We start from the raw sequence: 13,886 nt of genomic DNA, 5'->3' as shown, positions 1-13,886 counted from the left end.
ATTGCTTCAAAACAGTAAGAAGAGAAGGCTCTGGGGAGACCTTATTGCAGCCTTTCAGTACTTAAAGGGGGCTTATAAGAAAGATGGGGACAGACTTTTTAGTAGGGCCTGTTGTGATAGGACAAGGGGTAATAGTTTTAAACTAAAAGAGAGTAGATTCAGACTAAGAAAGAAATTTTTTACGGGGATGGTGAAACACTGGCCCAGGTTGCCCAGAGAGGTAGTAGATGCGCCATCCCTGGCAACGTTCAAGGCCAGGTTAGACCAGGCTCTGAGCAACCTGATCTAGTTGAAGATGTCCCTGCCCACGGCAGGGGGGTTGGACTAGATGACCTTTAGAGGTCCCTTCCAACCCAAACTATTCTATGATTCTATGATAAGAATTTATTTTGGATGGCATTTTAGGGTGATAGTCATAGAGAAAACATCTGAAAATCTTTAACTCATAGAAACAGATCTTTATGTACCGATCATCTTTTTATTTTTATCAATCAATTAATCTGCAAGAATGTCTCTATAAAAGCAAACTGATACCTGTATATGATAGCCTCTTCGGTATGGAGGACTATTTACCCTCCAGCTTCTGATTTCTTACTGCTGCTTTTGCTTTTGCAGCTTCTGCTTCTACTTTGTTACTTACTTCTGCATCTGTACTTTTTGCTGCCTCATCTGACAGTGCTCTCTGCAGGATCACCCATAGACTTTTTATAGCCATATGTTGAATCCATTGGTAGGTGACATTGTGATAATATGATGCAGAGCATTTTACCACCTTTGCTGGCTTTGATTGTACCCTCAAGATAAAGCACGGATTCCATACACTTGTTTATTTAGACTGGTAAATAAGTAAACTCAATGTGCCCTTGTTTCTTACCTCCCTTTTATTCTTTATTCTCTTTCAATATACTGGATAATTATCTATGTTTACTTTTTCTTCCTAATCTTATTTTTAGGATTTAGCTGAATTTGAAATTGTTGTTAATGAATCAATTTATTGGACTTTGGGATTTTCATTTTGTTGAATCATTGACTTTTCTTAACAAGGAAGAGAGAACTGTGCATCATTCCACAGAATCTTTCCATACAGTACATTACATTAAATTTTTCTCTATAATTACAGATGTTAACTATATTTATGACTGTTGCTTTGTATAACCACAGTTCTTTTGAAACAGCATTCGTTTAACTTTTATAGGCTGACAGAAGGTTAAAGTGAAGCAAATAATGTAAATTGTATAATAGTTGTAATTACGTGAATGCATTGATTTTGGTGTTACGGTTACGTGATGTGAAATTATGCATGGGAGGCAGAGAGGTTTCTAGAGCCAGTTTTAACTCATCGATTTTTATATATTGTTTTAGTTTCTCAGTCTTTAAGAGAAAACTAGTTGAAACTTGCTCTGATGCCACTGTATACAGCACACTTTAGAGATTTTCCTTTTCCAATACTGAAAGAATTCCTAAAGTCATAATATATGGAAAAATACATTGATTTACTGTAATTTACATACCAGATTGTGCCATTTTGAAGTTTGCTCTATGCAAAAATATGAGTGTAATGGAAATTAAAGATAGATGAAAGGCACTACTATACAGGAAGCTATCATATTTAAACTGACATATGCGGGAGAGAAATTTTCTGACTTAAGATTGCATTTAGATGTAGTAAAATACCTCTTTTACTCTTGAAATGATAGGAATTGTTTTTTAAGTAAAGACTAATAAATTTATCTGGTTCAGTTAAGGGGTGTAATTCACCAATTAGCTATAGTATGACCAGTGCATCTGGAATTACCCACTGCAGAAACCAGGCTTATGAAGAGCTGCCGCAGTTAAAAGTTAACATAAGATTGCCTTTTGTTTCCTTTTGATAGTAGCTGCCTCTGCTTCCAAGTGGCTTTCTCAGATAGCAAGTTCACTCTAAACAGAAAAGGGAGAGGAAGAAAAGATATACCAATATCTTCTATAATGTTTCATTGCCAACTCTGTTGCACCTGACAAGATGAGATTGTGGGCATACTTGGAATATCTGCTCTGATATTGTTCTAAATTGTAATGCATGGTGTGAATAATCTCATAAATGAATGTTGCTTCTGATTTTACTCAAAATAGCAACTTGTAGCACGATAAATTGTATGGTGCTTTTCATTCTGGATCTTAAAGAAGTACACAAAGTAAGCACCCTGAGAATTTTTATGAATTGTCATGTAGTAGAAGATACCCTTTGGTTAATTTACGTATTTATTTATTTATTTATTCTATTTTACTGTAGGCAGAGAATTCAGCGCTGGCTCTGGAAAATGAAAATCAGAGAGAACAGTATGAAAGATGTCTTGATGAGGTAAGGTGGATAGATAAAAAGATTGTTCTTACCTGGTACTATAATTAAATGAATAGAAATGAATCTCTTCCTCTCTTACAAGGTTGACATTGTTCTGCAATTTTCTAGTATAACCTCATTCTAATTAATTCCAAGAACATGTGTCTGGCAGTCATAGATATTGCTCTCCATGACCTCTGCTGTAAATCCTGTTTTGACCACATCTCTTCACCAAAAAGTTGATATCCCTGTGACCAATATTTGGCACTGGTTTGGTTTCATGAGGAGGAGAAAATGGTAATTTGCCTATTAGGTTTTGTGTTCTCCTTTTCTGTAGAGTGGAACACAGGTGGCAGTGGCTTCTTCTGTCAAAAATCCCCCAGCTTTCCTATGTAATATATTCTGTAACCGGGGAATTTCGTCTCTAAGCTCTCCCTTAGGGTTACACACACAGCTTTTTATGCTGGGTTTTTTCTAGCTGTTGGCTCACTTCTACTGTGTGGCTCAGCTTCTGATCAGACTTTTCAGTTACAACTACAATATAATTCACCCATCAGTTACTCTCTGAGCACTCCAGCAATGCTTACCATTCCAGAAATGTCAGCTTTCTCCATATATATACTGATGCTTACTTGTTCCTCCTATTTACCCTGAAATAAGGCTCTTCAGCGTACACAAGAGCTTAAAATAGTTTTAAGACTTTTGGTAGCTCAAAGAGTTGCTTAGTAGAAATCATTTACCTGTTCCATAAGAAGAATGCATAGTAGCATAAGTAGTTAGCTAACATGCAAACAAAACAAAACAAAAACTACACCAGCATCTCAGGTGTACCTTTGAGAAAAGAGTGCGTGAGTGTGCAAACCACACATAACAGATGACAATTCATGTCTTCATACCAGCTTTTTGAATTTTTAATCAGCATTTGCTGAAGTACTACTGGCATGAGCAATACAGCTCTGCTACAAGAAGCCTCCAGTTTAGTGCAAATTTTCATCAGCAAATCTGCACTTTTGCCACTATAGCATATTTTTATCAGGGAGCTGGAGTAAAAGACTTGCAGATACACTTTCCCACTAGGTTATGCTCTGTCTGTTCTGTGGCACTGGGATACCGGCAGAGCCTTGGTCTGCATTGGCCTGAGTCACTCCATTCAGTGCACACTTGAATGATATTTCGATATCTTGGTGATAACGATGAAATTACCATATAATTATTAACTTCAGTTTAAATTACAGGGCTTAACTTAAAATTGTTTTCTGATTGTCTAGGACAAAATCTGCCTACATAATTAATTTTGGGAATCAGTAAAGCACCATAATTGTCCATTCCAGCAAAACACTCCTTACAGATTATATAGACAGAAGATAAGTTTTTATTGTGTTTGCAGTAACATGATAGATTTCTGATCCAGGGTTGTGTTTTTTACACGCTGTTGCAGTTTAAAGAGCGAATAATTAGATCAAACTATGCTCTGAACTTTATTATCTTCAATGTTACGTTGGCTGTTTTCAGTTCTTCCATATTACCACCGCTGTATCCATCTTCTCCCACTGTGTCAACTTTTTCAGGAGAAAGAGCTTCTCGTCACTTGTGGTTTTGTGCTTCCCTGCTTGATTTTTTGTTTGCTTATCTTCTTCCTTTTTTGTCTTCTGTTTTGTGTGTAGTGACCTCTCTTGTCCTTCCCCATGGCTTGGTATCACTTTTTTCTTCTCCCCCTTTCAGCCCCCACAATGCTTTGGCAGTGGCACTGTAACCAGCATTGTTTTAGCTGACACAAATTTGGAACTAATCCTTTCTGATCACTGAGGTGAAGAAGTTGTTGCCAGTGACTCAGGCAACAAACCCATATTTAATAATTGCAAGTTCTGCAGAGTCCCAGGTTAGCACCCACCTGAGCACATTCCCTTGGTGGAGCTTCACAAGAAATCGCATGTTCTCACCCTACTTCATTATAGTAACAATAAAGAGATAGGAGATGAGACATAAATGTAATTAGTGAATAACCCAATCAATGATTGTGAAAACCTTCACTTCCAGCCAGAGTCTTCTGAGGATGTGTTGTATGTGACAAAGTCCTTTCCAAACACAGATTCTTACTGGAGATCTTAAGAAAATAAAATGCTTTTCATAAATCTTGTTATGAAAAGGAAAAAAAAAAGTCTTCCACTTGAAAATTTCTTTCCTTTAAGACTTTAAGTCTGATGCTTCCTCTGTTCATAACTCTTCTCACACCAACCCCACTTCTTGAAGGTGAAAATCTCTTCAGGCCTTCCCTAGTTTGGGCTTCAGGACTTCTTCAGCAGTTTTTAGGAGCAGATGTATCCTCAACAGCTATGTATCGGTCTGTGCTGCAGCTCCATTTTGCCCCAGGGAGACCTGATGGGTTTAAAGAGAGGAACGCAGATGTTCCTGAGAACACGAGGCTGTGATCACACCCAAACCTGAGACACCTAAGCCTGCCACCAAAAAAATTGAGTGCCTACTACAACCATTATTTTAATTTTGCCTCTGAAGTCCGATTAATTATGAGTGTATTGAACTTCTCCTGGGCTGATACACAAGGAGTGCTTACCTCCAAAGCTAATACCTAGCCATTCTGGCTAGTTACATGTTTGGGATGCTTGACAGGCCTTTTAGGTAATGAAGGTTGGGAACATCGTTTGATAACTATTGGGAGAATGCTGCCAGCTTTCACTCATCATTGAGCATCCTCAGATTGCAGCTTTTCTTCCCTGGACACAGGCAAACTCTGCTCAGGGTACTCAACCATCATTTAATCTGGCCACCCTGCCAATAGTGTCCCTGCTTGGTCCCTCAGGCCTCTACAGCCATGTGATAAGGACACTTGCTATGCACAGCGTGCTTTCTGCTGAGGTGTTGGTAGCCATTAAGCTGCATATGAAGGTAGTAAAAATAACCACCGTGATTTTTCTGTCTATGTGTGACAAAAAGATACCAGAGCTGAGTTTTTAAAGCTATGCCTGCCATTATTTTCTCTCATTTTTCTTTTTTTATCAATGATTTTACATAGTTCTTTTCATTCATATAATGTGCCACATTTAATGTATGAATGCTTGCACCTGTGACTTAAAAATGCATGCTCTGTAATCGTTTTCATAGTAAAATTCAGTGAAACTCAAATGTTCACAGACATGAAATCTGAAAAGGATATGGGTCAAGCTGAAGTGAGTCCTTTATGAATTTTAATAAATATTCACTGATTTTTAAAGTAGTTGTTCATCTCTGAAGTGTACATATAAACAACTTTAGAACAGTATTTGGAAGAAGGTGTCATTGAAATGTTCCAGTACTTGGTGAATAAGAAAAGAGCTCATTTAATTTCAGAAATAATCCATAAACATATCTGTCACTGAAAAATTTAATGCAAAAACCAGGATTGCCGTCTTGTACCTTTGGGGTTTGAGGTTAACATGCTTAATCCTAGTTTCCTATCCTGGAATTCAGCAGTCAGTTTATTGGTAAGTGGCAATGTCATGGTTATTCACATCACTGTGTCAGCTGAGATTTCTGTCAAACTTCGCCATACTTACCTGCAGGAAATTGTGCAACTTAGGATAGATTATATTTTTGCTGATATTTTAAGAATTAGCTAATCAAAAATACAAAGTTACCTTAAAAAGGCATTCTATTTTTAAGATTTGAATAAAATATAAGACCTTTCGTTTTAGTACACTTGAAATGTCTTTGTGCGAATGAAACCATAAGTTAAAGGCAGCTGTGTAAAATCTCAGTACTTGTAAAAGGTATAACAGTTGTTATACTAGGGTCTCTTTTCTTTGATTCATTCTTTTATACCTTTTCTATTAAGACCACTTTATAACATGTATATGTAAACATAATTGTGTAAGGAAAAAGTGAAGCTGGATCTTTTCTCTCTTTTATTGCAATCCACAAAAGGAAACCTCACCTAAAGATCTTGGCTATTAAGTTCAAAGGAAAGGCAGGCAGTGTGAAGGCAAGCAGTGTCATCTCCTACATAACAGCAGACTAAGGAACCGGCCATCTCTATTCTATTCCTTGTTTCACCTTGATTAACTGCATGAATCACAGGTCAAAATCACTTTTTACAGCCTGCTTTTTACTGGGATTGAGCCGTGGTTCTGCCTCATATCAGTGGGAATTTCACATATTCTGCATCTCATAAGTCAGTCCCTCTGCCTTCAGTGGTCTCAGTTTCCTCAGTTTTCGGTTGTTGTCAGTTTTGTAGTGCTGGCTTATGTTGTTCATTCATATCCATGGTGTCTCGATACCTGTAATTAAAAATTAAGTAGATCTGCTAGCTTAGCAGTTTATTTCCATCTGGACACTAGCGCTGCTGTAGGAGTGGAATGGCAACCTCATTTCAAATGCAAAAGTTTGGATATGATTCCACTTAATGACTGCTAAATTAATTTTAGTAACTGCAGAACATTTCACTGAAGGCTTCCCACCTCTGTTCCTGCTGAAAACCAAGAATACAGACCTGAAAATCTTTGAATGGTAATAGCAACGCAGTTTGCCAAGTTGCTAGATACTAGAATAAAACAACCTCATTTTGTAAAGAAACTAGTAACATATCTCATTGAGATCTATGGGAGCTATGGATCACTGGCAGGTGCTTTCATTTAGATACCTAACTTCATACACTCAAAGCTGGAAAATTTGTCACATATGCATCGGCAAGTTCAGTTTTTTCCCATTTGGAAGATTATGCCATTTACACTCCTCTGTGCAATATATAAAGCTATAGGAGTAATTTAGTAGGCTATTCTGTTGTGAGTGACTAGTACATACTTCAAAGAACGTTTTAGTTCTTCCTTGGTAAAGTAACTCCATGTCAGAAAGTAAAGAAATAATGTATTTGGTATGGTTTGTTCAATTTTCAGGTAGAGCAAACAGACGTTAAAAGTACATGCCAGAAAGAACACTGTCGGATGTAGATCCTGAAAGCCTATAGGGCAAGGCACATGGTTCTTCAAAACTGTAACATATTTACTTCTGTTGGTTATTACTGTTCTAATATTAGTCTGTGTCTTCTGTTAAATCATGTATAGAGCTATTTTATGGGACCATTGTTCCATGGGCTGCCTTAAGTTAGGGACCAGTTTGGAGAAAAAAAATTGATACTAGGCAATTTTATGAGAGTATGAATCAAATGTAACTTTCAGATCTAACAGAATTGAATTATTTACAGAAATGAATTAGCTTCAACTCTTTCCTCACAACTCAGTTGACATCAATGGTGTGGGGTTTTTTCTTTTAATTTGCCAAGAGTAAGAAGAATCAATGCAGATTTGGTGATACCTGCATATGCTTTACTGTAATTTCTGAAAGCCAAAACCAAGCCAGAAATCATAACTACTGTCTCTTTTTGCACAGAGTGAGATCTCTAGTTGCTCTGCCTAAATGCAAGAGCAAAAATATAGGCAAACACATTGTGTGATAACATATGCTTATATAGTTTTAAATTACATTAGAAATGTAACATACAAGTTAGACATTGTCAACAGAAAATCTTATCTCAGTCCCTCTTTCTGTCCCTCCTTCTTCCCCTTCCCTGCCCCTATGCCTGCTGGTAAATATAAATTAGAAAGGATGTATTAAATAAATAACTTCAAAAATTCCCAGTTGAATATATAGTTCTACTAATCAATGGTGTGTAATCTCATTCAAGTCAATTATGCTATGTGGTGTGAATGCCTTCCAACCACATTCTGATGACAGTAGGTACTTTAATTTTCTGTGGCACTTTATGGTTTCTGCTTGTCATGATAGATGTACCATTTTATCAATATTGAATCAAGAAACAATTAAACTTCATGAAAACATTCAGGACTCCATCCTCGACTGGTAAAAATCAGCTCTAGTGAATGCAGGCAATCCGTGCTGATGCACACCAGCTGCATATAGGACTGTGAGGTTTTAATTTAGTCCAAAGAAGAGATGACAGAAGTTAACCAAATGTCCATCATGTCATACTGCAATTGATACAATACACGTTTGTTTATAATGAGGACTAGGACAGAAGTAGTTAGCGTGCATTTCATGTATTCTTACTAGTATTATCTGATGAAAATACTAGTAAATAATGAAAATACTAGAATTGGTGGTGGTTGTAGATGGAAAGTGGAATGTAAAGCCACAAAAGAAGGTATTGTTATGCATAAACACACGGTAACATACTTAAACTATTTTATTTATTTATTTCAGGTAGCTAATCAGGTTGTTCAGGCTCTACTTACTCAAAAGGTAAGTTGTGGTTTAGGTATTGTGGTATAACTTAAAGCTTGCAGATGTTCATTGTTCATTTGAGAAATACATGTTCTTATATAGTATACATTTTTTAACGATGTTCACGCATTTAATTGCCAAGGCTGCCACATGTCAGGCCCAAAGTCAAGTTTTTTGTAATCCAAATGAATAAAAATCCATGAGACTGTACATCTTTATGGCTTGATCATATAGGACCCATATCCAATTTTTATTGTTTACCTACATTGAGACAATAGCAACTGAAAATCCTTCCTCCAGATGGTGATTTTTCCATTCCCTGTCCATAACAAGTTATGTCGCTCCCACAGTCCATTCCTGTGGAACGTAAAACAGATAAATTACAGTGCAGGTCAGTAGCTGGCAAGCTCACTCACATTCATTGGAAGGAAAGACTTCCTGGTGTGGGCTTGTGCTTCCCTGAGTAAAAGAGAAGGCTCCATGTATAGAATGGGGGTTTGGCTACTCTATTTGTGGGCTGGGAACCAGCAAAAGAGAACATGCATTTTGTCTTAAAAAACCTTTTGCTGTCCTCCTGCTCCATTCTCCTGGGTAAGCAAGGGAAGTACTGCACAGGTAAAATTCTTGTAGGGTGATTGCAAACCTGGCAGAATGAAAAGATTCACTATGGCTTCTATAAAGGTCAGTTCTGGATCAAATCAAGTCTGTCCAAATGGTTGGATATGAAGTGTGGTTGTTTCAGATAGAACCTAGTGGGAGGAGTAACATTAAAAATTAGCTTGCTAAAATGAAAAAGTGATCTGGAAAAAAAATAAGATTAAATTAAACAGAGAGAAAAGCAAGGTAATACTTACAAGCAGAAATAATCAGCTGCCCAGAGAGGGTCGGGAATAACTGGTAGGACAGTTCTACAAAAAAGTGGTCTTTGATTTGAACATGATTCCATGATGTCATTTTGTTGGGGGTGGGGGGTGGGGTGGGGTGGGTGAAAGACAAACAAAGTATAAAGATCTATAATAATAAGCTATGAACCTTTCAATATTCATGAAATGATCCTTTGTGAGATCTAGACCACTTGATGAATGTGGCATTACTAAATTCTTTGGATCATTTAGCTTTAAAAGACGAGTCTGAAAGAGACATAAATACAGTCTTCTAGTGCAGATAATGCAAAGAAGAATATAAACTGTTTTGTCTACACTGAATGACAGGACAAGAAATAACGTTCTTAAAATGCAGCAAGAAACACCAAGTTAAGATCATCAAAAACCTCTGCCACATGCCCAAAAGCCTTCTAGATGCAAATATAGCAAAGTGCTGGAATAGCTTTTGGAGAGTGGCTCCAAAGCCTCCATTATGGACGTCATTCGGAACAGCAGAACGCTCCCGCAAAGGGGGTGAGCAGGGACTGAGGGTGACAGCAGGGCAGGCAGGATGCTACGCATCCAGTGTCAGGGTGGGGCCTGGAGGCCCTGATCAGGGTCAGCCTTGGTCCCATGTTCGCTGGGCAGGTCCATGGGAAGGAGGCAGGTCTGAGTGAAGCCAAGCCAGGGGGTCAGGACGCAGCTCAGGATCAAGGCGGCAGGAGGCTGGGTGTGGGCGTAGCTGCAAGGTGGGTGCTGCGCGGCTCAGACATGAACGAGATGACCTTGAACTCTGCCAACTAAACTCCTAAAAGTGGGGAGTGTGCCCTGACAGCAGGATAGACAAACATCCGCACCCATAAACATCTGCACCGAAGTGAATGGTAAATAGGTGCAGAAGGTTGCGTTTGGCCATCTGCACGTCAGAGAGAAGGCTGGATACCCTTCTCAGCTCCTTACTGGGCAGATTTTTTGTGCATCAATTTTATGACATTCTGGATAGATTAAAAGATGCACAGAGAGATGTTCTGATCCCATTAAGTCTGCTCTTGGGTATCCTGCCCTGAAGACAGAGATGTCCAGGTGGCCTGTAGGTGAGTGATGCAAGACTCAGGAGGGTACAGTTACCTGTTATATAGATAACACATTCCTGTGGCCCAAGCTAGCATCAGCAATCCAGAACTAATAACGTTCCCTAAATCTCTTCACCCGGCAGTTGTGGCCGCAAAACAGCGACACAGCTGTTACCACAGGTTAGGGGTGAAAGTATCATTGTTCAATCCCATGGTTTTTTGATGGCACAACAAAGCCTTTTACTCTAGAAGAGGGATATTGCCTTACAGCAATTGGAAGTGTTGTAGCTTGGAGGTGATTTGTGCAAACCGCAACATATGGGGAAGCTTGCACTGCTGCTATCTCTGCTGTATTACTTACTCTTCCCGTACTCTGTGTACACATATGCTGTATGGTCTGTGTATCATCAGAGGACTGCAGTCTGCAGAGCTATTGCTGTAACACCTTTTAGAAACATAACTTCAGCTGTTTAAAAAAAATCCCAAATCTTTGTTTCAATACAGCTTAAATGGAAATTGAGGCATTTTCTCATATTAATACACACAAAAACCTCATCCACGTTTTGTAATATAAAACCATATGTGATTAAATATTTACCAGAGGGTTAATCTCAATATATTAATCTCTAGTTTGGGAATATTATGGTTGTTTCCCAAATGAAGAGAGGAGCTTCCTGAGTCCCTTTGCAAAGGTGTCAGACATTTTGATGACTACATACTTTCTCAGTAATTAATCCTCCCAAACCCATAGGAACCAAGGAGTTCATATGGATACAATAAAAACAGATTTGAATACATTTAATAAAGTGATTTACTTAGTATTGATGGGATTTAACAACTGCTTACCTATTACTGAGTAATAACAGCTAATTTAATATCCATAGAAAGAGGAAAGAGAGTACTCTTCTAAATGCTAATGAATATTAACTGTTACAGTGCTCCTGACACCATTCATGCAAGTCCTTTTATAAGAAAAGACAGGAACACAATAGCATACAATAAAGAGGAAATTGGACTCCTCACACCAGTCCCAAATAGGTAGATATCGGAATCCAAATAGTAACTAGTAAACAGATAAATCTACTGTCGTACAGCTAAGCAGTAAGACAGAGCCAGTCATGCCACAGTGAGATAACACACCTCTGGGGCACAGTGAGACATGAAGAAAAGCTGAGAGCTTTCAGAAAATGGAGAAGAGTGATTTTGTACAGTAACGCACACTGAGTAGGCTTTGCTGTGAATTTGAAATTGTCCCTCAAGGACTAATTTTTGCTTAAATTAAGTATATGCTGTAATGTAACAAATAAAGCACTGTGTACTCGCCAGTATGTGGAAGGACTGTGATTCCACTGAGAGATTCTGGTGACACAAATTGAGTGAGCAAAGCTTGAGTGATTTATCAATGTCACTGAAACCTTGAAATGGAATTACAGTCTTAAATGTGCACTTTTCAAGTATATAATTTGTTACAGTACATATAGAATTTCTCTAATATGAGGCTTATTTTTACTGTGACTATGGAGAAAGTATATTAAATTGAGATTTGTGCTGAATTAGCCACGCAGCAAAATTTCACAATTCTATGTAGCAAAATTATATGGATTTTTTACCACTTACTAATAGCAAATTTTACCTCTGGGAAATTTAAGAAGTCAGAAAAACAACAAAATGATTTGAGGCAAACCTGTATGCTCTGATACTTACTGGAAGCATCCATTCTTTCTCCTTCCACCCAAAGACTTTTCATATCACATGAGATGATAGGAGTGCTGGAGACTGGATTCCCTCCCCCCCCCCCCCCCCCCCCATGTAAGACCTGGATAAGCAGTTTGAAATTTGAGTTACACCACTTAATGAAATTGCTTTGTGATCTATGTATCTGCTCTTTGCATATTACCCCACTCCACAGGAGTGTGTTCAGGAGAATACTTTTTTACTCTGGGTTCTGTATGAAAGTTATTTCTTCTTCTTTTTCATCAATGAAATAAAAAAGAAGTGAATTAAGAGTTAAAACAGAAGAAGCATCTTCAGAGGAAGAGCAACGTATTTCTGGAACCTCTAATGAGGGAATTGAATCCCATTTTGGAGAAGAGTGAGTCTCATACTGAAGAGAAAAAGTAAGAATAGAGAGATGCTTGGATATTACTATAGTGAGACCATAGGAATACCTTAGATATGTGGGAGATTGCTATCCTAATGGCTGGTCATTTTGCCCACAGGAGAGGAATTACATGCTTCAGACATTTGGTAGTTGTATTAATTGGTAATTTCAGGACTTCAACTTTCTAAACTCAGACTTTATTTTACCAGAATACTGCTACCTTAATGTGCCTCATTTCTCCTCTGGACTATGTGTGGCATTACCATTGGCACTGTTTATAGCATCTGGGCGGGTAATCTACTATCTTATATTTCACTTTTTACAGAAAGTCTAAAGTTTGAAACATAAATCTTATGGTTTTAAAGCTTAAGATAGGAAGGTTTTAAGCAGAGGCATTGCTAAGATTTAAATTTTTTCTACATTGTCAGTTTCTGTGAATAATTTTTCCCTTTCAGTGCACTTAGTAGTGTTGAAATGTTAAAAACTGTTGTAACAGCTAAGGCTCTGTTTTAAATTCCCTGATTATTTGTGAAAGGCAGATAATGATGGGTCTTGATGCTTGCAGTTTCCTAACAGAGATTGCCTTGTGTAAGACCAGAGACAAGAGGTCTCACTGACAGAAATCAAAGCTTTAGGGTTTTACAAAGCATCAAACTCAAGATTTTGGGGGGGTCGTGTTGGAAGGCTCTAGCAATTTTACTTGAACAGCCACTTGACAGCCACCTAAAACAAATATTAAGAAACTATCAAGAGAAAATAACCACATTTATCCAGTAGTATCATGAAATCTGATACGTACTATATGCATAAAAAGATGTTCACAATTTTCTGAAAGTCTCAAGATGAGCTTGTTTTATTGTGTGTTCACCTTTTATAACCTCAGTGCTGGTTACAGTGGAGACTAGAGCAACTGTAGGCAAGAATTTAAGCTACATCTGACTACCGTTTCCTCCTCTGAGTTGTTTTCTCATAAGGCTAGGTCACCATGTTGATAATGGTATTGACAGGACAGCATATGGGGATCCAGAGGCCTGTTTCTCCACTTTCATATGGTGGAAAGTAGTATCAGCTAGGCAATACCACAGGGCAGCAACTGTCCTAAATTTAAAGGAATATGGGAAAGTATTTTGGAGATTTAATTTTTTTTTATGGCTGCAGCTTACTATTTTTATATGTAATCTTTATTAGGAGACTGCTCTTCCTGATTTATGAAGCTCTCACACCTCAAAATGGACATCTGCACAAATTACGCTGAAAGGCTGAGTGTCAGATTCTGTCCTCTCTCCAAAATTCTCTTT

The 13,886-nt window shown here is 37.9% G+C and overlaps 1 protein-coding gene across 3 annotated transcripts in view; it reads left to right on the top strand.

Moving 5' to 3' along the window:
* NCKAP5 (NCK associated protein 5) overlaps positions 1-13,886 on the top strand; it is a 424,747-nt gene that overhangs the window by 304,238 nt on the left and 106,623 nt on the right. For all 3 annotated transcript variants that reach the window (XM_076343066.1, XM_076343065.1, XM_076343064.1), the window contains 2 exons: positions 2,273-2,341; positions 8,531-8,569. In XM_076343066.1, coding sequence (XP_076199181.1) covers positions 2,273-2,341; positions 8,531-8,569 — 108 coding nt within the window. The remainder of the gene's footprint in view (positions 1-2,272; positions 2,342-8,530; positions 8,570-13,886) is intronic.

Source organism: Aptenodytes patagonicus, chromosome 6 (genome assembly GCF_965638725.1).
Source record: "Aptenodytes patagonicus chromosome 6, bAptPat1.pri.cur, whole genome shotgun sequence".
NCBI lineage: Eukaryota > Metazoa > Chordata > Aves > Sphenisciformes > Spheniscidae > Aptenodytes > Aptenodytes patagonicus.
The sequence above is the reverse complement of the archived record's forward strand: the minus strand, read 5'-3'. Positions and strand labels throughout refer to the sequence as shown.